Raw genomic sequence first — 22,374 nt, 5'->3', positions numbered from 1 at the left:
TTTCCTGGCCCTGCTCTGTACAGAGGCTGACCAAGCACAAGTGCTACCACCCATAGGAAAAAAACTAATAAAGCCTCAGGTGTGATAGAGTAGGTCTCCCTAGGAGCCCTCACACTTGGGCAGGAAAGAGAGTATCTCGAGTTTATCACCCCCCACAACATGGGACCACAATTGCTTGCCCACCTCTTCTTTTCTTCCTTGGTGGGACCTCTCATCTCTTCTTCACAAGGTTTAAGTGTCTGTTTTTGCTTTCCTGGTCTCAGTCTATGAAACAAGCCCATGCAAGGAGCATTATTACAGAGGGAGAAACTGAGCCAGAAAAGGATTGTCCCCTCTGGCACAGGGCCTGTGCTCAGGACATGTGTTTGTTGTATCTGTCACAGGGACACGGGTGTCCCTGCAGACTCCTGATGGCCAGTGGCACGGAATGTCCACCCTCCTGGCTTCCTCTCCCAAGTCTGTCCAGATGATCCCACAGGATGCTGGTTTTCCCTTAACCTCCCCCCCCCCCACTCCCCCTGGCACCCCCTTGTCTTCTTTTATCTCAAGTGGTTGAGTCATGCTTATGGGACTCAGATCATAAAGTCCCCCACCAGGTTCTTAAGCAGGAGTCTCTGGAGCATCCCTAAGGAAGCCATAGTTGGACTCCAGGCAGTTTCTGCAAAACCAGATGCTTACCGGGAGGTACGGTTTCACTGGGGAGAGGGAGAAAGGATTTCAGATTCTCACTGGGCTCTGTGACCCAAATATATTTAGGCGCCACTGCCCTCATCTGATCTCATTTCCTCCTGTTTCTCACCTCCTGCCCCAGGCTCTGGCTCCCAGAACCAGCCTCAACACAGAACGTTGCCCAACTAGCATCCTGACTGGCTGTCCCCTCCTAAGCCACTGCTCCTCAAGCACATACCAGGACACAGGTGGAGAGCCCTTTGCAGTACTGGGATTCTCCAGGAGGTTTCTGTTACCGCCTCCAGTGGGTGGAGGGGTGCCGGGAGGACACACAGAGGGGTGGGGCTGTCATGGGTGCAGGGGAGGAGCCACAGAGAGGAGGAGTTTGACAGACTTTCAGGTTGAGTGTGATGAGAGGGGTAGGCCCCTAGCTCCTCCTATGTCCCAGAACTCCCTAAGTGCAAAGTAGGTGAGACATGGAATCTTTCTTACCCTTGCATGCAGCAGAGACACAGCTCTTTGGTGTATCCAAAACAGCAGGAACTAATTATTGGAGAGAGCTGAAAACTACTACGGGGCTTCTCAGGGACAAGTATCAGAGGCTCCTACCCTTCTCTCTTTAGAGACAGAGGTACAGACTACACTGTCATCTGTCCCGAGTCTTGAGCCCAGGGACAGCCTGAACCACAAGGGTTGTCAGGAGAGGCCCTAGCATATCCCCAGCCAAGAGCCCTGTTCTTGGGATGCGGAGGTGGGGGGGGGGGGTAGGAGTTGGTCCAGGACTAACCAGAATCCTTGGGGGAGGAGGCCACTGAAGTTGAGAGAAGGCTGGGAATATATTGTTATCAGTATGTTTTCTAATATGCATTATTCTTTTCTCGATTTATAGCCTCTATAGAAGACAGTATCTCGTTTTAATTTCCTTCCATCATTAAGTGCATCTCTCTACAATGACCTGAGAGGCACCTGTGCTGCCTACCTGTTTCCTGGACAGTGTTATTAACTCTGCATCGAAACCTGGGCCCAACTTGACCAGGAAGGAAGGAAAGAAGGAGCAAACTATAGATAAAGACAAAAGAAAAAGGAAGAAGAGGTGGAGGAGGAAGAGGAGAAGGAGGAGGAGAAGGAAGAAGAGGAGGAAGAGGAGGAGGAAGAGGAAAAGAAGGAGGAGGAGGAACAGGAACAGGAGGAGGAGGAGGAAGAGGAGGAAATAATCCCAGGCTGTCTGTTAATAACCAGTGTTATTAACTCCTACATCCTCACAACTGGACCTTTTACAGGCACCCTCCCCATAGATTATCCACCTCCACTCCCCTTCTGGAGATTGAGCCCAGCTATGTGCCTGGGATTCCTCTGCATTCTGCAAACTAACCTTTGCCCACTAACCTGTGCTCCAGTCTCTTCCCTGGCCCCTAACATCCTATCCACCGTGAGCCATTCTGATTTGCCTCAAACATCCCAGATGGCAACTTGGAGAGCATCTATCTGACTATATTGGGCCAGATACTAACTTTATCTTAGAAAGCAAACTTTATCCTCTGCCATGGATAAGCAGTCTCCCCGCAGCTGCCCTGAGCCTTCAGGAAGGAGAAACACCAGGTAGCAGGATATAGGTCAGATCTGGTGAGAAGGTTGAGTTTCTTCTCAGGGGCTTCAGCAGGGGCATAGTGCTTGGACTGGTATGCAGGGGAACAACTTCCCTGCCAAGCAGACCTTGATTTCTTCACAGGACTAAAGCTCATGGTGCCTCATTATCCTCTGTGAGGATCTTGGAGGGAGAAAGGACTGAGGGGAGCTTGGATGTAGATCTAAGACAGAGCTGTCCTGCTCTGCATTGAGAAGTGGGAACCCTAAGCTTTCGATCCATGAGCTATGGGACCTCTTTCTTTCCTTAGACCTTCTCCTTGCCCTCTGTCCCAGTGTTAAAAAAAATGGCTACAACATCCAATGGAGACATCTGTGATGGGATTGTCTGTTTAGAGGAGAAATGATGCAGTGAGTCCTTATCCTTGCATGGTACCTCACAGAGTAACTTGTGCCCTGGGTGTGTGGGTAGATTTGTCTTACACACATGGTTTGAGCCCTAGACCACCACTTATCAGCCTTTGGACTTTACCAACCCCCTGGTGCCTCCATTTGCCCATCTGTGAACTGGGTTAATAGCACCTCCAAGGGGTGCTATGTAATGGATAACACTTGTAACACTTAGTATTATTTTCAGCTCAAAGCAAGTGTTTCCTCTTGCTCATGGCCTATAAAGGTGATGGGAAATGTCTCAAAGTGCCAGTGCTGTGTGCTAATAAAAATAAATAAATACCAGGAGCCATTGGCTTATGCCTGTAACCCTAGCTACTCAAGAGGCTGAAACGGGAGGATCACAATTCAAAGCCAGAGCAAGAAAGTCCATGAAACTTTTATCTCCAATTAACCACTGTAAATAAATAAATAAATAAATAAATGAAGGAAGGAAGGAAGGAAGGAAGGAAGTGGAGCTATGGCTCAAATGGTAGAGAACTAACCCTGTGCAAAAAGAGCTCAAGCACAGCACCCAGACCCTGAGTTCAAATCCCAGGACTGGGTTTGAACAAAACAAGTAAAAGCAATTATATATTTTGCCACATGACCATGCCCTTCATACCCATGGCATACAAACCCACTTTCCAGAACCTTCCCACCTGCTAGAGCACCTGTCTCCTCTCCTGCTGGTCCTCAGCTCCTTCCTGCCCATAGATTAGTTAGCCTGGCATTCATTAGAAGACTACTGATTGTCATTTTAGGATGTAAGCTCTCCCCTCCCCCACAAATAGGGTTCTTTTAAAGAACTCTTTTTTCAGACTTTTATTTTTTTTAATTTTTATGAAGCACAGTGTGATAATTCAATACACGTACATAATGTGTGATGATTGATTCAGGTTATTGGCATTCCCATCTCAGTAAATAGACTCTTGAGTGCTTGGAGATGCATAAAAATGAAGGACGGGACTGCACCTTGGTCCCTAGGGAAGCAGGCCTTCCCAGGTACCCCAGCTGACCACTGCAGCTCATTCTTGAATGGTTCATTTGGCTGTGACATCATCTTCTGAAATAATTAGCACAAGTACCCTCATGCTGTTTCACGTGCAAGCAAACAGAGCTGCTATAAGAGTGAAGAGACCTGTTCAGGATCACAGCTGAATGACCAAAACAGATCTCCAGCATACAAGCTGGTATACCAGTGTCTTCAGACCCTGTGTCCTTCCAAGAGCCTCATTCCATCCACTCTACCCTCTCCCACTGAATTCCCTGTTGCAGGGGCTGAAATTGAACAGTGCTCTGCCAGAAGCATGAGCTACCATTATTGGGGGGAGGGGAGTAGTGCTGGAGTCCTGAGCTTGAACTCGGGGCCTGGGCACTGTCCCTGAGCTCTTTGCTCAAGCCTAGTGCTCTACCACTTGAGCCATAGCTCCACTTCTGGATTTTTACTGGTTAATTGGAGAGGAATCTCACCAACTTTCCTGACCTGGCTTCAAACTATGATCCTTAGATCTCAGCCTCTTGAGTAGTTAAAGATTGCAGGCATGAATCAGCTACACCCAGTGCTACCTTCGTTTTTAAGTGGAAACAAAAAACCTGAGTCAAGTGTGTTTTCAGTCACCTGACTATAATGAGTGATAGAACAAGAGCCCAGCATGTCAACTCCCCCTACCAGCCCAAACAGCACAAAATTGCACGGCTAGCACAGGCCTCTGCTAAGATCCAAAGACAGGGGCCTAATATATACTGCAGTCAACACTCAATTATCCATGATGATGGAAAATAGGAAGCAAGCAGGAATTGTGTCTTTTACAGGCTTCTTAATCTGTCATTACGACGCTTTCCCCGGGGCTGCCAGGGCACCAGACCAGCCACACCTTCCTATTCACTCCCCTGTGAATGGGCCAGGGAAAAGGGGCTGATAGGCTGGGTTCAAGAACAAGATCATCTAACTCTGGCTTTACCCGGCCCTCATAACCCCAGGTTGGCAACTGTCCTGCCCCGGGATGGGCTACCTGGCCTCTGGTCCTGCCAGGTGAACTGTATGCCTCTCCATGTGGCACGTGGCAGGCCACAAATGCCAGTGCGATGGCAAGGAGACTCCTGCTGTACCATCTGGCCTCAAAGCTTGATGCATCCACCAGGTAGGATATGCTGATCCAGTGTCAAATCAAGAGAGAGGATGAATGAGTAGACACAACCAAGAAAGAAAAGTAAGGCTCTTCTTTGAAAACCCAGAGGGGTTTCTCTAATCCCTGCCAGGGAGGGCAGGGGAGAGGAGAATGCTTGAGTGTTCATGGGCACTAGCTGATGGTGGATGATTTGAACTACAGATCGTCGCATTCTTCCCTTGGGAACCAGAGGCAAGCATCGTGTTCTCCACTCACCTGGAACATTCTTCCACCTCACCCAGGTATACGCCCAAAGGAACTCAACTAGAATGTCATACGGAGAAACTTAAGACTAATAACAAAAGGACCAACCTACAACTCCATTGCACACAGAGGAGGAATATGGAGTGTAAGCATATATAGGATTTAGAGTCCAGAAAGCTAAGCCAAAGACCTGCCCTCCCACCATCCCTTTCCATACTTCCTACAGTTGAGGTCAAATTAGCATTTAGAGTTGAAATGGAAAGATGACTACCATCGAAAATGGACCTTCCCAGACAAGGATTCTCTTGTACTGGAGGTAGTCATATCCTTGGGAATCCCACCTAGCTGCCCCTGCCTGGACCATCAACCCTGATCTAACTCAGACGTGCTCTCCTCTAGACTAACGACCTGACCTCATGGCATTCCTCCCTCTGGAATTTCTCCAAGGCTACTTTCTGATTCAAGACACAAGAATTCACTGATCACCTGAATACACGCTGCTGTATTATTGGGATGAAAAGTCCCCACCCCCAAGGAACTAGTCGTCCAATAGGCAAGAGAGACACACATGGTGGAGCCAAGCAGATACACACTAGGAGTCAGCAGTGTGTCTTGGCAAATGCTGTGACTTGTAACCCTTGCCAATTTCTGTGTTGTAAATAGACCTCCTGTATAGTTCGCTGTAAGCTATCCATATGATGTCACTGAACTCAGAGTTAGGAAAAGCAGCACACCGTCGGCTTTCAAAAGCTGGTATAAATTGGTGCCAGCACACCACCAAAGGTATGAAGAACAAGGAAATGGAAATGTGAAGTCGCAGTCAAAGAAGACTACTTCCGGGAGAAGCACTTGTGAGCTAGCTTTTAAAGGATGGGCAAGTGTTTACCAATGGAAATGGAGAAAGGAACTCAGATGAAAAAGAGACATTTGTGAAGACCTAACAGCATGAGGATGGAGGAATCTGATGTGTTTGGGCAATGACAATGCTACCTCTTCTTCCTGTAGGCCTGGCCCAGAGGCAAAGTCAACCAGCACTAACAGCCCCAATAGATGCCCCTGAGAAGTGTCCTCTGCCAGTTCTTGGCTGGGCCCTGTATGACATAAGCCACCCACCTCCGCCTCCAACCTTCTTCCACACATGCACCCCTGTACAGCCCAGCCTGCACCACACAATCTCAGGAGAACCTTCTTTATTGTCTGCAAGATAACTCCCTGGTATCTAGGAAAAGAACAGTTGGCATGATGACTGCATCCTCAACAGAAAGTTTCAAGCTAAAGTCAGATGCTCTGTGCATTTACTCATTTACAACCTACATCCTACTTGAAAAGACAGATCTTAAAGAAAAGAGGTAACACCAAAGGCCACCACCCCAAGGGCTTATCTGATATTCCCTTCCCATGACTGAGGCTGAACTGAGGGCTTTTGCTCATGTCCTGAATGCCAAGAGTCAACGGTCTCACAGCATCCCTAAAAACAGTCTTAGAGGCAATTACTCACCATGATTTCTGTAATCCTAATTGCTTTATTTATTCTCTTTCAGCTGAAAATTAAAAATTTTAACACTTACAATTATCCCTCCATTAATTCCTCAAATTCACTCAAAGTAATCTCACCTTGAGAATCAGGTCATCCTGACTTAACAGCTTTTCCTGATCAGTTTTCTTAGAATCTACCATTGGAATGCCCTCTTATTTCCCATGACAAAATTCTTCACTGGTGACAATTATAGAGCAGATGACATTGACCTGTAATAACCCCACTTACAGGAAGTATTACCCCCTGAGGTCTTTCCTAAGGGATTTAGCTCTAGACCCACTCAGTACCTATCCTCTGTCTTTGCTGGATACTTGTCTCCCCAGGCATGGCCACTAACAGCCTTCTCTAGTGAAGATTATGTATATAGCAGTCCTACTATTGTCAAACAACTAGGCTGTTTTGAGTGGCTCTTGTAACTTCCACCCAAGAAGCTTGACCTTCCCTACAAACAGTAGTGGAAGTGACTGCCATACCTCACCCTCCATCAACATCTCTGATCTTCTTTCCCATCCCTTTGTCTGCTTTCAATCCAGCCTCTGATCACAAGATACAAAATGCTTAGGACCAAATTAAAGGAATAAGCCCAGAGGCAAGACCAACTGTCCCCCTACAGAGACTGTCTATACCAAGTAGAACTGAGCTACTTCCTTACATCTTTACAACCAATGAACAGAACCAAGGGGAAGTCTTTTTTATCTCAATTACTCCCAAAGAACTTTCTGAAATACCCAAACTACATAATCTGTGGTCTAACCATCCCTGGGTGCTGCTGCTTCATGGTAACCCAAATAGGGCCCATCACTATGTGTAAAGACTCCTCTGAACCAGCAGAGGACACTCCATACTGCCTAGTTAGAATAAACAGGGCCTATTGACAGATTGGGAACTGGGCGTGGGCACCTGGGAGGGGTGGCAATAACCCTGCACGAACCCAGGAAGGTCACAAGTTGAAGAAGACTGGCGCACCATGTTTCCGATAATGGATTGACAGGGAGTGCCAGGTCCCCTCCAGCAGATACAGGAGGAGCCAGCACAATGACACAGAGTGTCACAAAGCATCTTGGGTATCCATCCCTTCAATAAGCAACTGAAAATTGCTGGCACCACCCAAATGTCTTGTGGGCATCTTTCCTCTCCCTTCTATCTGGCACAAGGTTCCAGTCAACAAGAGCTTCAGATAGTGACTTTACAGATTTCACTTCTGGCTGCCAAATGTTGGCAGTTGCCTATGGTCAAGGCCTCCTCATGAGGCAATGGGCCTCTAGTCATCACTTCACCCCTTCTGCCTGCCAACAATCTGACCATTTCTCTAAACTCTTCTCAACGTGTAGCTCCTCCATGAATCTTTACTTCACATTGACTTCTCTCGCAGGCTGCTTCTGGCAATATGGTCCCTTCTTGGTTTCCATGACAATGCGCAATGTGCTCTCTTGCTGTTCTCCTTTCTCAGTGATTGTTCCCGTACACTCTTGACTGACTTCTCAGTTCTGTGGTTGACCAGCAGAGTGCTCCTTGGGCTCTGTGCTTGAGCCTTCCTCTTCTTTTTAAGAGAATAAGTTACTTCACTGGCAAATTAATCAGAAGCTAATAAAGTCACTCAATTCAAGAGTCTATATAATATTCTCCTAGATGGAGAATATTTTTTACAATCCATCCATATACAGAGAAAGAGAGAGAGAGAGAGAGTTGAATAAGGAAGTACAAATCAAAGTGACATTAAGATTCCATCTTACCCTCATCACCAAGAAAATAACAAACACTGGCAAAGCTGGGGTAGGGAATTCTTTATATTATATTGGTGGGAATGTAAATTAGTGGAGCCACTATGGATTTAAATATGGAGGTCTCGCAAAAAAAAAACAAACCTGAAAATAGACCTACTATATGATCCTGCTATATCATTCATAGGCATATATCTGCGGAAATTTAAGACAGGGTACAATTGAGAGACCTGCACACCTATGTTTGTAACAGCACTGTTCACTATCACCTAAATATGGAATCAGTCTAGGCATGCATCAACCAACGGATGTACAAAGAAAATGTGGTATACTGTATACATAATAAAGTATTGTTCCATCATAAAGAAAGATGAAATTATATCATTTGCACCTACATGGAAGGAATTAGAGACTATCATGTTACAGGAGCTAGACTCAAAAAAGAAAAATATATTATGCTCTTATTGGGAGTCTAGACCTAAAGAAAACTTTCATGTATGTAAGTGATGGACTTTTGGGGGGCAAAGGGTATAGAACCAATGTGAAAAGGAAGAGCAAAAGGAGATGGTGGGCTGGGGATATGGCCTAGTGGCAAAGAATGCTTGTCTCCTATACATGAGGCCCTGGGTTCAATTCCCCAGCACCATATATACAGAAAATGGCCAGAAGTGGCGCTGTGGCTCAAGTGGCAGAGTGGTAGCCTTGAGCAAAACAAAGCCAGGGACAGTGTGCAGGCCCTGAGTCCAAGCCCCAGGACTGGCAAAAAAAAAGGGGGGGAGATGGTGATTGGGGAAGTGAATATAATCAAAATACTGTATATGCATGTTTGAAAATAGAATCATGAAATCCAGTAGAGTAACCAAAAAGGGAGAAGAGCGGGGGGTGGGGGGGCTGGGAATATGGCCTAGTGGTAAAGTGCTTGCCTCGTATACATGAAGCCCTGGGTTCGATTCCTCAGTACCACATATGTAGAAAAAGCCAGAAGTGGTGCTATGACTCAAGTGGTAGAGTGCTAGCCTTGAGCAAAAAGAAGCCAGGGACAGTGCTCAGGCCCTGAGTTCAAGGCCTAGGACTAGCAAAAAACAAAACCAAACAAAAAGGGAGAAGGGAGATAGGAAAGCATAATAGGTTGAATTTGATCAAATCATAGTATATGCATGCATAAGTATATCATGATGAAACACTTTCATACAACCAATATGCATTAAATTTGCTATAAAGTTTTGTCTATAAAGACTATATAGTTTTGCTATAAAGTATATTTGTCTCATGTTCTCCCCAGAACTCTCAAATAAATGTCCCCGGCCACAAAAGTGTCTTACAGAAGCAAAGTTGCTTTGGGGATCTTTTTATAACCTATGGGTTTGTTTTGTCTTGTTTTGCTTTTTTCTTGTCACTGTCATTTAATAATAAGGATACAGATTCTGCTAGACTTCCTGCACAGCTTTTGAGCACCCTCACCTATATGTGGGTGGGTTCGAAAGCCAGCTCCCCTTCACCCGTGATGCAAAGCATTTTTTCAGTGTTCAGAAAATTGTTCAGTAAGTAGTAAAAGAATGTAACCTCCCTATAAGTAGATAAAAGATTGTATTTCCTCTTCACCAGGAAATTTATAGCATTTTATTTGTTTGTTTGTTTGTTTGAGTAGGTGGTGGGTTTTTGAAATCTCTTTGCAACACTGTATCATCAACAGCAAAGTTACTACGAGAAGAGACATTGCATCCACTTGCATTTGTAGCTGGTTGAACTCACAGTAATTCTACCTCTAGGTACAAACACCTAACTTCTAGTGTATCCTTGCCTGAGGTCTTACTGAGTGAGACATATGTGACAACACTGACAATTTTTCCTCTGAGCCTCCTTTAGAGTACAGCTGGGATATTGTGGAGTTTTTAAGTTCCTTGTGATCACAAAATACGTGTTTTGGTTTTCCTCACAGTGAAAAGTTTGACTTTATTTTTTCCTATAAGACAGGAAGAAACCTTGGAACTACTGACCTAAATAAATAGTATTCTTTTTCAGATGAAGCTTTTATTAATAATCATAAATCTCTCTTAAGGTTTCCATACATTTGTTATTGTGTGTGTGCACGTGCACACGCACATGCTTGAGCACACACTGGTACTGGGACTTGAACTCAGAACCTCACGAACTCCCTTGGCTTTTCTGCTCAAGGCTAGTGTTCTACCAACTTGAGCCACACCTCCATTGTTGGATTCTTGCTAATTAATTGGAGATAAGAATCTGCCCAGGCTGGCTTCAAACTTTGATCTCAGATCTCCAGCCTCCTGAGTAGCTAGGAGTAAGCCACTGGCACCTAGCTCTCCATACTTGTTTTGAAAAGAACTGGATAACTGTGTAAAACCTCTACAGTTTTTATCCCAGTGAAGTTCTTCCTGGAAGGTTTTAGTTCCTGAAAATCCAAGAATACTACTGGCTCTAGTTCAAAATCCTTTCTTTAAAGAATTATTTCTCTCAAAATGCTAGGAAACATCCCCCAAGCCATCGAGGACCCAGGAACCCAAGTTGAGATGGCAGACTGTACTCACCCAAAAGAGGATGTGAGAGGCAACGGCTCTCAGAAGAGCTGCCAGATCTGCGGCTTTCCCAGGAACATTCGGCGGTTATCCTAGCCTGAGATGGTGGGACAGCAGGCAGTGAATGTGGATGGAAAGGTGAGAAGTCCGTTGTTCTCTAGAGCTAGATGAATGGAAGTCTGTTAGAGAAGAGGCTGTGGAAAAGCCACCTCTTACACAGAATGGGGAGGTGAAAGGCTTTGGCCAGTTATGAAAGGAAGACTGGCCACTGACCCATAGCTGTAACATTGCAGCTCTTCAAGGAAGAAATTGATCAACAGGCTGAGGGAAGAATTCCATCCTTCCAGCTACATCACTATGAGGGAAACACATGGGTCTAGATCAAAGGGAGAAGATGTCTGTAGATATCTTAAAGAAAGGGAAACATAGACATTGGGCGTGGGTTATAGCCTATGGGTAGAAGTCAGTCCAATTCCAAAAACTTTATCTGCTACAGACAATGCACTCAAATCCCAACAGGGTAGACACAATCAAGTCTGCAGGGGTAGGACGGCCAGAGCATCAGGACCCCTGAAAAAGGAGAATGCAGACAATGTGCATTTTCGTTTGATGTGTCTGGATACCTTTAGAAGGATATTCAAGAAGCAAAGAACAGTGATTCCCACAGAAAAAGAAAACTTGTGATAAGTGTCAGAAGAATTTTAACTACATGATTGTTCTTGTGGGCTTCCTTCCTGCTGAATGCTACTCCTGGGATAAGTAGCAAGCATCATAATCTGCCTTAGAACCACTAAAGATGAAAACAAGGGAGTCTGGGATTTTGAGGGGTTTCACTAGATCTAAGGACCTCATTATCTTTGCTGGAAAATCCCTGGAGAATCAGGACTGGTCTTATGCCTTTAAAATGTTCTCTATTTGATGCAGAAAAGGAGGGAGAGAGGGAGGGAGAGAGGGAAGGAAGGAGGGAGGATGAACAAATGTGATCATGCTATCTGGTATACACAATGACACCTGTGGGCAGGAAAGGGGGGGGGAAATGGGGGAAAGCAAAGGAAGGGGTGACATTGACCAAAAATATATACTCATTACCTGACTTGTGAAATGTAACCCCTCTGTACAACACTTTGATAATAACAATAAGGTTATACTTTAAAATATCTTTCTCTATTTCAGCAAGAGTCCTGCATATATTTCAGGCTTTCCCATGGGGGGCCAGGGGTCCTCTGTGATTCTCCCTCTACCCCTTCTTCTATTCCTGCTCAGCTCAGAGACAAAGCAGTTGTGCCTGTTGACTACTCCAACATCTCTCCCCACCAGGCCTCTGGCTACTTTCTCAGCTATTACCCAAGCCAGCCACATGGAAGATTTACTCCACTCTTTCTTTGTCTCACTCCCCCTCCAGCCTACATTCCATCCACCTCCAGGTCCTGACAACCCAATGGCAACTCATCTCTAAAAGGCTTATCCTTATTTCTGGTTGTTCTATCACCTCTCAGGACTGTCGCTCAAGAGCAAGCCTTGATGGTCTTTTACTTGCACATTTACAACAGCATCCTGGCAAGTCTTCCTGCCTTGAGGAAAGGCCTATTCAGCCTTCCTCAAGTGATCCCTCTAAGACTCCATCTGCCCATATCACGGTCCTATTAATTCCTCTACCAGTGCCTCCTCACCTGACGGGGCTTCCAGATATAAAATATCTAGTGGGGATATAGACTCATCTATAAACAGCTTTTCTAAAGACACACCAGGTATTTAAGATAGTCAGGAACAAGGCAGGCTGTGTCCTGTACCACTTCCTATCCCATAGCAGCAAGGCAACCCTTTTTCCTCACATTCTCGGTCCCCAGGACCTAGTAGGTTGTAATGAGGAAATAAGTCTTGAAACCCCATTGAAGAACTTAGGACCCACAGCCTAGAGTCGAGTCTCCATAGAATGTCAACAACCCATAGTATTTATACAGGAAATGATTTTTAAGTAGTTCTGATGCAGATTTTTCACATATCATCCTTCTAATAATAATGCATTTGGGCATTTGATCTTACTCAACCTAGTTCTTCATCATGCTCTGACTTACACAGGACTTGCATTTAATCTTTGCAACTCTACAATCTCCAGTAAGTTTCCCTGTGAAAAATAGTGGTCTCTTTCATATCTGACCTCACTCAAAGATACCCAACTCCAAACAAGACAAACAAGAAATACCTCAATGCTGATTTGTGACTAAATGATGTTGTAACCTAGAAAAGGATCTAGGAAATGTGGGCTGGAGTGCAAGAATATAATACTATTCAAATTAACAGTTGAACAAAGTGAATATTAGGAAGCTGAAACATGCTTTGGATGGAGGGGAGAGTTAGTGGGAGGTAAATGAGGAATGAAAGGTAAATAGTAGATGAGCCCAGTCATAATGTTCAATATACATAGATGAAACAGGAAATGGGGAACTTGATGTGACTAGCAAGAGAAGGGGTGATTCTTATCAATGGGTGCACTGTACACATAATAGATGTGTTAAATTGTGATCCCCCTATACAACCATTTGTAGATGTTTTTAAGTTGTGTGTGTGTGTGTGTGTGTGTGTGTGTGTGTGTGTGTGTGTGTGTGTGTGTGTGCTGGTCCTGGGGCTGAAAGTCAGGACCTAGGTACTCTCTGATGTTCTACCACTTGAGCCACAGCTCCACTTCCAGCTTTTTTGGGAGGATGGGGTGGTTACTTGGAGATAAGAGTCTCACAGACTTTCCTGCCCAGGTTGGCTTTGTACTAGGAGCCTCAGATCTCAGCCTCCTGAGTAGGTAGTATTATAGGCATGAGCCACTGATGCCCAGCTTTACAAAATGTTCTTAAAGGGGGCTGGGGATATAGCCTAGTGGCAAGAGTGCCTGCCTCAGATACACGAGGCTCTAGGATCGATTCCCCAGCACCACATATACAGAAAACGGCCAGAAGCGGCGCTGTGGCTCAAGTGGCAGAGTGCTAGCCTTGAGCGGGAAGAAGCCAGGGACAGTGCTCAGGCCCTGACTCCAAGGCCCAGGACTGGCCAAAAAAAAAAAAAAAAAAAGAACCAAAATGTTCTTAAAGAATATATCACTATTTATTGAACAGTGTCCAGTAGAGCAGTGCTGTATTCATCAGGCCCAGGCCCAGAGGTCAGCTCTTTTGTGGAAGGAGGTAAGCCATCTCAACTCAACTCCCACTGTATCTTGATAACAAGCTAGATAGCTCTGGCATTTCAGTCACTGAAAATACAGTTTCTCTCATGAGCTAGTACATGGACGTGCTGGTTTCCACACCCATCCTGTGTGCATTTGGCTCACATAAATCAGTTTTCATGGGCACATTCAACTTTGGGAGCAGTGACAACATCAATTTCACGCCCCCACAGAGCTGTCACTGAGTCCTGAACAGAAAGCCGCTTTCCTTTACCTCTTTGCCACTCCTTGACAATGTCATTTAACTATTTCTGTACAATACAGTCACAGTCCACAAGGTGTTTCCACACTATGTTTTATCCTCCTGATTTCTAGAGGAAAATATCCTCCTCTCCAAAGAGGGAGGCTCAGGTTGATCAGGCAGCTAGTCCAAGGATGCCTACATCCACAACCTGTAAATGGTTTTTCTTTACCTGCCCTTTAAATGTCACAACAGATTAAACACGTATTCTCTAAATTGAAATCCCAGTCCTTTTCTACTCCTTCCTAATGCTTTTCAAACTCTCATATAAGTCCACATGGAAACAGATCTGATAAAGATGCTTCTCCTGGCTGAAGCCATAGCTGGACTTTGCCCCCCACCCCCCGCAAAAAAAAAAATGGCAACAGAGAGTTTCCAAAGTAGAGTGTATACTCAGGTGGCCAGCAAGACCAAGGCTGCTTCACCTAGATTCAGTGAGCAGGTCGGGTCATGGAGTTTTATGTGAAGCTTTAAGAAATTTGTTTCAGAGCAGGGGCTAGTTTCTACGTGTTTCGCAAAAGGATTAACTTCTCCGTATGCATGTTAATCAACAACCTAAACAAGTTTATGAGTGTTTGAGAATGTTCCAGGGTAGGTTCAAGCCTTCAGGGAGCTTCAGCTGCCTGGGTCACAGCACAGTCAAGGCACCCTGTGTTCCTCCATAGGACACAAAGACATGAGTAGAACTGGGGGGCCTACAGAAGGGGTGACTGAGGAAGGAGGCTAGAGCTCACTGGAGTGCTTTGGCATTGCCCTCTCATCCTCCTAGTTGCTCCGTATTCTTCCTAGCCCTGACCAACCCAGCTGGTAGGAAAACTTTTCCTAATGAGGAGCTAAGGAAAATTAATGCTCCAAGAAGACCACTGACTTTTTCATGGCCTTGTACAGCTGATGTTTCCTTGTTCCTTGGAACAAGTGTCTACCAAGGTGTCTGAAATACAAGAAGCTATTTGATCATAGCCAGACCAGCAGCAGCGATAGCATCATCATCATTATTGTGAAAAATCAGTCTTTATGGACTGTTTACCATGAGTTAGCACACATCCACTCATCTCATTCAGTTCTCACAGAGATTCCCATGAGGAAGATGTTATTATCCCCATTTCGGAGGTACTGGGATTGAGGTGCAGAGAGGGCTCTAGCTTGCACATTTTCATATAGCTGGAATCCAAGCACATGTATATCTAAGTTCTAGTGCCCAGTGATTTCAGCCACTGTGCTTTGCCCCGGTGTGACTTGACGTTTTCCCCCTAACCCCCAGGGTGGGGGGGGGCACTTTGGAAATTATGCAGCACTTTGAGTGGTGACCTGAAGAAAGGAGGAACTGACATATCTGACTGTCTACTACCATTCTGGGTTCTTGAACCTCTACTCTCCAAGCCAAAGGATGCATTTGGCTGCAGTGTTTGCTCACCCTGCATTGCCTACACCCCTCACTCTGGCTCCTTCCCAGGAGCACTTACTTTTCTATGAAATCCTTTCCCTCTGCTCAATGTCAACTCTTCCATCCCAACCTCCCTCCTTCCTTCTCAAACTGTTTGATCACTTCTGTTTCCAGGGAAGTCTCAAATGCATAAAAGCTGTCACCCCAGTCTCCCCCTTTCTCCATTTCTCACTATCTGAGTGAGAAAGAGCATGATCTCGGGGATTCTACCCTAGCTAAATGTTGCTTGACCTGCTTTTCCATCTTATTCATGTGTGGTCATGTGTCCCTCACATGTCAGCTGGCCTGAGATTTTCTTTCATTCCCACAAAACACCCATCCAAGATCAACACGGCCATAAACAGAGGAGATTGAGACTGAGAGTGAATTTCAAATGCAGAGTTTATTGCAGCAAAATAAGGAAATGGGGAGTATAAGACTTCTCCACAAATGCCAAACAAGTTGCATACACCTTATGTACAAAACCAAGCTGCACAGAGCTGGGCTGTAGAGCCAGGATCTGGAGAAGCTGTCCAAAGACAGGTGTTCTCAGCGTGGCCAAGAAGCCATGGGTCAGATTGGTCCTCTTCTGGCTGCATTAGGAGGGCCTTTGAAATGTCACATGAGTGTGGTAATCATTGCTGAGCTGTTTCTCAGGCAAAACACAATGCAGGATCATCCCCAGGACAGAGAGACTGCCACTGATCTGAGAACTTCTTTGGGAAACAGAGCAGAAAAAGAAAGGCAGGGAGTGAGGAGAAGGGAATAGGGTGAACCTATCCTAGTAACCATAGCTCTCTGGTCTCCAGTAAATGTGGGACAGTTGACTTGGGACTTGCCAAGCATATTTGGCAAGTGATGGAGAAAGTGAGAAAGGAGAGAGAGAGCTAATGAGGGAGAAGACAGCACTTTATCTGGTCGCTTGGGAGTAACTGGTGGAAACAAACTTCACACTAGAACCCCCAGAGCTCTTGACACCCCCAGAGCTGGAGCCCCGGCCTCCTGAGGAGGAGCCGTAGCTACCTCCTGAGCTCCCACCGCCGGAACCCCGGCCGCCAGAACTGCCACCACCTCCTCCAGAGCCACCTCTGTGGCCTCCACTGCTGCCTCCAGAGCCGCCGTAGCTGCCGCCGCCGCCGCCACCTCCGGAGCCATAGCTGCCACCTCCAGAGCCATAGCTGCCACCTCCAGAGCCATAGCTGCCGCCGCCACCACCTCCAGAGCCACCGTAGCTGCCGCCTCCTGAGCCTCCATAACTGCCTCCTCTTCGGCTGCTACTTCCACTCATGCTGGTGTGGCTGGTGCTCACGGCTGCACAGGGAGAGACTCCATTAACATCCATTCCATTCCTCGTCCAACCCCTCAAAACCCACACACACCCTGAGAAATCTGCTTGTACTTACACACGCTCACATCTGGGGTGCATTCTCCAGACATCCTGCCGGAGAAGGGGGAAAAAAAGCAGCCCTCTTAGAACACAACTGCTTCACAAACGTGTTCCTCTTTGCCACCCAGAGCCACCGCAAACCTCCCCAGATCAGCTGCCTCCTGACTCCTTGTTTTGACACCTACCAGAGAATGGGAGCCCCCTCTAGCTTCTGTCTTTTTTTTCCTCAGCATTGAATACAAACTTAGAGAAATCTCCATACAAATTAGACAAGGGTCTTCTTATAGCTAAGGAGAGCCACGTCTAAAGGCAGTGATTTAGGTATCAGGAGAAGATAGGAAATGAACTAGTCAAATGAAATGAGAAAAGGAAACTGGCTGCCTTTGCTCTAGCCCAAAAGTATTTTTCATTTTCCCAAACCCAAACAAGCTGCAGTCCCAAGCTGCAGCCAGGTGTCTGTGCTGTCACCCGTTCAGCTTGCAATGAAAGAAACGGTGTTAGGAGGCCCGGTCCCTTGCTCACCTGATCTCCTCCCCTTCCAGGAGAGTTCTGTAGGTAGCAATCTCCATATCTAGGGCCAGCTTTGTGTTCATCAGATCTTGGTAGTCACGCAGCAGCCGAGCCAAGTCCTCCTTAGCCTGTGTTAGGGCATCTTCCAGCTCATTCAGTTTGTTCTGGGCATCTTTCAGGGCATTCTCTCCACGCTGTTCAGCATCACTGATGGACTGCTGCACACTGGCCATCTGAAAAAAGAAAATCCAGTAAATTGCCTAATCCCACCTTGGCCTTCCCATTGCAAATTAATCCTCCATCTCGGGGATAGGGGCAATATACTGAGCTCCACAGAATGAACTGGACTCTATGTCACCTGTGAATAGCATATCAGCACATGGACATTCTTTAAAAAGACATGAGGGGTGATACAGAGGAGCCTCTGTTTACCCAAGCCAAGACTCCACTAGTTCTTCTTCAACACCCCTGCTCTGAAACCTACCAGCTTCCTTTTCTCATGTTCCTCAGCTCCTATGTCTGCTTTAGATTAGGAGTTAGATCATTCACTCTACCACCCTGTGCCCTACCTAAGTCACTTTCATAGGTTTCTCTTAACAGAATTCCACATGGTAGCTAAATCCTGGAAGCTGTCCTAGTCACCAAGAGAAAGGAAGACAATGAGGGTATGGATTGTAAGTCTCAAAAGTCTACCCTGCTACCTGAGAGTCACTGTCACCCCTATTCTATGCAACTAAGGTCTAGAAGGAAGAAGCAAGTACCTGTTTCTTGACAGAGTCGATTTCAGATCTAAGTCTCTGGATCACCCGATTCAGCTCAGAAATCTCCATCTTTGAGTTCTTCACGCTATCGCCATGTTTCCCAGCAGTGATCTGCAGCTCTTCATACTAAAAATGGTGGTTTGTGTCAGATACATGTGGGTAGATCCCAGAATGCATACAAATATAAGAAGGAGACTGCATAGGGCAGCAAGGCAAGACATATCAGGTCAAATGGCCAAGCCTTCAGGCACTCACCCTGCTTTGGTATACACGCTCAGCCTCAGCTTTGCTCCTCTGGGCAATGTCCTCATACTGGGCCTTGATCTCTTCAATAATGCTGTTCAGGTCCAGGCTGCGGTTATTGTCCATGGACAGGATCACATTGGTCTCACTGATGTGAGTCTGCATCTGTGACAGCTCCTACAAGACAGTCATTTGGTGACTATTACAATGCTAAAAAACAATGCCACTGAGACTGAGCAAGGGTCCAGGAAATGGAAGGTACATTTCTTCTCTTCTAGGCCCCACTAGAAGCAATGGATTTTCTATGTAGACAGCACTGGTTGAAGCAGAAGGACTTACCTCTTGGTAGAGTGTTGTTAAGAACTCAATTTCCTGCTGCAAGTTGTCCACTTTGGCTTGCAGATCTACCTTGGTCATATAAGCAGAATCCACATCCTAGAGGAACAAAGGACATCAGGAAGCTGTAACCTTTCCAGAATGGATCCTTCTTTCTAGCCATGCAAGGGTTTTCCAAGTAGAAGTGAAGTATAGGGTCTACTCCACACCTCAGCTGTGGATCAGCTAGATCCCATAGAACTGATGATCTAATAAATCAGTTCCTGGATCATCCTGCTGCTTTGCATTGGTCAAGAAGCTTGCCTGACTCCTTGAGAACTTCCTTTCCCACTTACTACAGGAGATACTGAGAATATGGACTGTCTGAGTGCATGAATTAGTGAAGTCCGTGATAATGTGAGAAAACACCTCCACTTCAGGTATTCAGCCGGCCCACTATCCACTTCCAGAACATAGCTTCTTTTTGCTTACAATTGGAGAGTCTCTCCTATTATTTATTTTACAGGTAAGTTTCACCTAAAGAATTTACCCACCTTCTTGATGGTCACAAATTCATTCTCTGCATTTGTCCGTTTGTTGATTTCATCCTCATACCTACAGGAAAGTGGAATGATTAGGAGATTCAAAGAAGATGGGGCCAGAAGCCCGGCATTCTAAACTAAAAGTGGCATTGCCTTCCTAGTGCAAGCTAGCACATCTTGGCTACTTCTTTCTTCTGAGCAACAAAACACTAAACTATTTCCATTGACTGAGAAGATGAAACTCTGTGAAAATGCCCAGTTGGTTGACCACTAAAGCTAAGGAATGACACAGTTGCATCCTACTTCATATTCTTAGCTCATCATTTTCTGAGAATAGGTTCAGAGCAAGAATTCACAAGTGCCCAGGTAGGGCTTCTTACTTGTTCCGGTAATCCTCCACCATGTCTTGCATGTTCTTCAGTTCTGAGTCCATCCGATTTTTGTCGCCCTTCAGTTGGTCCAGTTTCATTCTGAGTTTGCTGATGTATGACTCAAAGAAAGGCTCCAAACTGTGGGTTCTGGTGGAAGTATCCACCTGCTGCAGCAGCTCCCATTTTGTTTGCAGCACCTGGTTCTGCTGCTCTAGGAACCTCACCTAAAACACAAGACCCATTACCCCCAGTGCAGAGATGGGAGGCCCATGGCCCATGAGCATATCTAATGCCCCATTCAATTAAGAACTTCAATTTCTGTCCCTGGCTATAACAAACAGAAATAGGAAGGCAATGACCAAGTCATCATCACCTTCACTACAAAACCTAACTCACTGTTAATTCAGAGGAGCATTGGAAATGCTACCAATGTACATGAAACCAATAGCAAGGCACACGTCAAATGATTGTGAATACACTTTTAAACAGATGTAGGATATTTAAAAAGTCATACTTATCCATAAGAATTAGTTTGCATACCCTTATATGTGCAGAGGTCAGAAGTATGTTTTGAAAATCCAAAATTAAATTTGAAATTTATAGTGAGTAACCTTGGATTAACATGATTGCTAATGAAGCAGAACAGTAAAAGCTGGTCCAACATTTTTTTTTGCAGAATAGATACTTAGAAATATTAGTGTTTGAAATCTCTACACTGATGCAGGGTACCAATGTGCAATTCTCAGGGGGCGGAGCTCTGTTCTGAGAGCAAAAGATGTTCATCACTGACTCATCCCATCCTTTCTGCCATCAGGCATTTTGATGCCATTCAGTTCCTTTTTCATAGCTAAGAAGATTCTTCCAGGGTTCTAATTTATACCCTAGAAAGTTTCATTAGCCACATTCCTATTCTCTTCACTCAACAGAAGTCCTCATTCAGCTCAAGACCTCAGTCAAAAACACCAAAGAGGCTACTGGTTGCTCACATCTGTAATCCTAGCTACTCAGGAGACTGGGCTCTGAGGATTGTGGTTCAAAGCCAGCCCATGCAGAAAAGTCCATGAGACTCTTACCACCAATTGATCACCAGAAAACTGGAAGTGAAGGTGTGGCTCAAAGTGGTAAAGTGCTAGCCTTGAGCCAAAGAGCTCAGGGACAGAGCCCAGGCCCTGAGTTCAAGCCCCACAACTGACAAAAAAAAAAAGAGTGAATATCAAATTGGTTCATGTTTAGGTCATCCAGAGACCCCTTTGTCCAAGAATGAATATATCCATTAGCATCATTCCCAAGCATAGTTTTAACATAGGTCCTAGAAGTCCTGTCACAAAACATCCTTTCAGAAATCTCCACACAAAAATACAAGGTGAAGCCTACTCATGTCTTGGCTGCTCCAATCTCAAAGGATCTAAGAGCATCCCTGTTGGAGCACTGAACAGAGAGTCTCACCTTGTCGATGAAGGAAGCAAACTGGTTGTTGAGTGTCTTGATCTGCTCTCTTTCTCGAGACTTTACTTTTTGGATCTCAGGGTCAACCTCCACGTTGAGAGGCTGCAGGAGGCTCTGGTTGATGGTGACTTCCTGTATGCCACCAGGGGGGACTGGCCCATAACCACCACCATATCCACCACCTCCAAACCCACCACCTCCAAAACCACCCCCGCCAAAACCACCCCCACTGCCAAAACTACCACCACCAAAACCACCACTGCCAAACCCACCACCAAAACTGCCACCACCAAAGCCACCACCAAAGCCACCACCAAAACCGCTCCGTCCACCTCCTCCAGCCACACAGGAGGAGATGCTCCTGCCACCACCAAGGTCAGTGACACTCTTGCTTGAAAAACCACCACCACCACCAGTGTATCTGCCACAGAATCCTCCTGAAAACCGGCCTCCGCCGCCGCCACCTCCTCCTCCACCACTGCGGCGCACAGAGCTGCTGGTGGACCGGCGTTGGAAGCTGATCACTCCTGCAGAGCCGGAGCTAAAGCCCCTGCCTCCCCCACACAGAGACCTGGAACTACACTGTCGACTCATGTTGCCTTCGAGAGAAAGAGAAGCAAAGAAGAGAGGGGGAAGGAGCTAAGTACTCCTCTGCCCTGAGCCCAGAGACGTCGCCTTATATATACAAGGAAGAAGTTGGGCTTGGTCCCCAGAGTCAGCGGAGATGCAGCGCTGGGGAAGGGTTTGGCTTGCCTGCAGCCATACAAGATTTTTACGAGCCTCAACAATACGATAAACACTACACACCTAGCGCTTAGGATGTGCTCTCAAAATTGCTGCGCTGGCAAGATTGGCTCGTGTGGTAATCATTTTATCAGACGGGATCTCTCTTCAAGTGCTTGTGACTTTGGGAAACTAGGACCCCACATTTCTGCTACCTCATGTTGCTGGAAGGATTTCATAACCCCTGACACAAGGGCATGCAAGTTTCCACGCTTGCCTTGCCTTTAGGAGCTGCTAAGCACACACAGACACACACATACACACACACACTGTCTCACTGTGAGTAGCA

General features: G+C 45.9%; 1 protein-coding gene across 1 annotated transcript; it reads right to left on the bottom strand.

The window, feature by feature from the left end:
* Nucleotides 1-16,160: 16,160 nt before the first annotated feature.
* On the bottom strand, nt 16,161-21,896 carry Krt1 (keratin 1). Its single transcript, XM_048350424.1, has 9 exons — nt 21,303-21,896; nt 19,866-20,080; nt 19,498-19,558; nt 18,968-19,063; nt 18,641-18,805; nt 18,386-18,511; nt 17,637-17,857; nt 17,131-17,165; nt 16,161-17,038 (listed from the first exon to the last, which is right to left on the bottom strand). Exons 1-9 carry the CDS (start codon nt 21,894-21,896, stop codon nt 16,638-16,640), a joined length of 1,914 nt encoding a protein of 637 aa, XP_048206381.1. The 3' UTR covers nt 16,161-16,637.
* Between the last annotated feature and the right edge of the window lie 478 nt (nt 21,897-22,374).

The sequence above is a fragment of the Perognathus longimembris genome, chromosome 1 (assembly GCF_023159225.1).
Source record: "Perognathus longimembris pacificus isolate PPM17 chromosome 1, ASM2315922v1, whole genome shotgun sequence".
NCBI lineage: Eukaryota > Metazoa > Chordata > Mammalia > Rodentia > Heteromyidae > Perognathus > Perognathus longimembris.
This window is presented reverse-complemented; position numbering and strand designations above follow the sequence as displayed.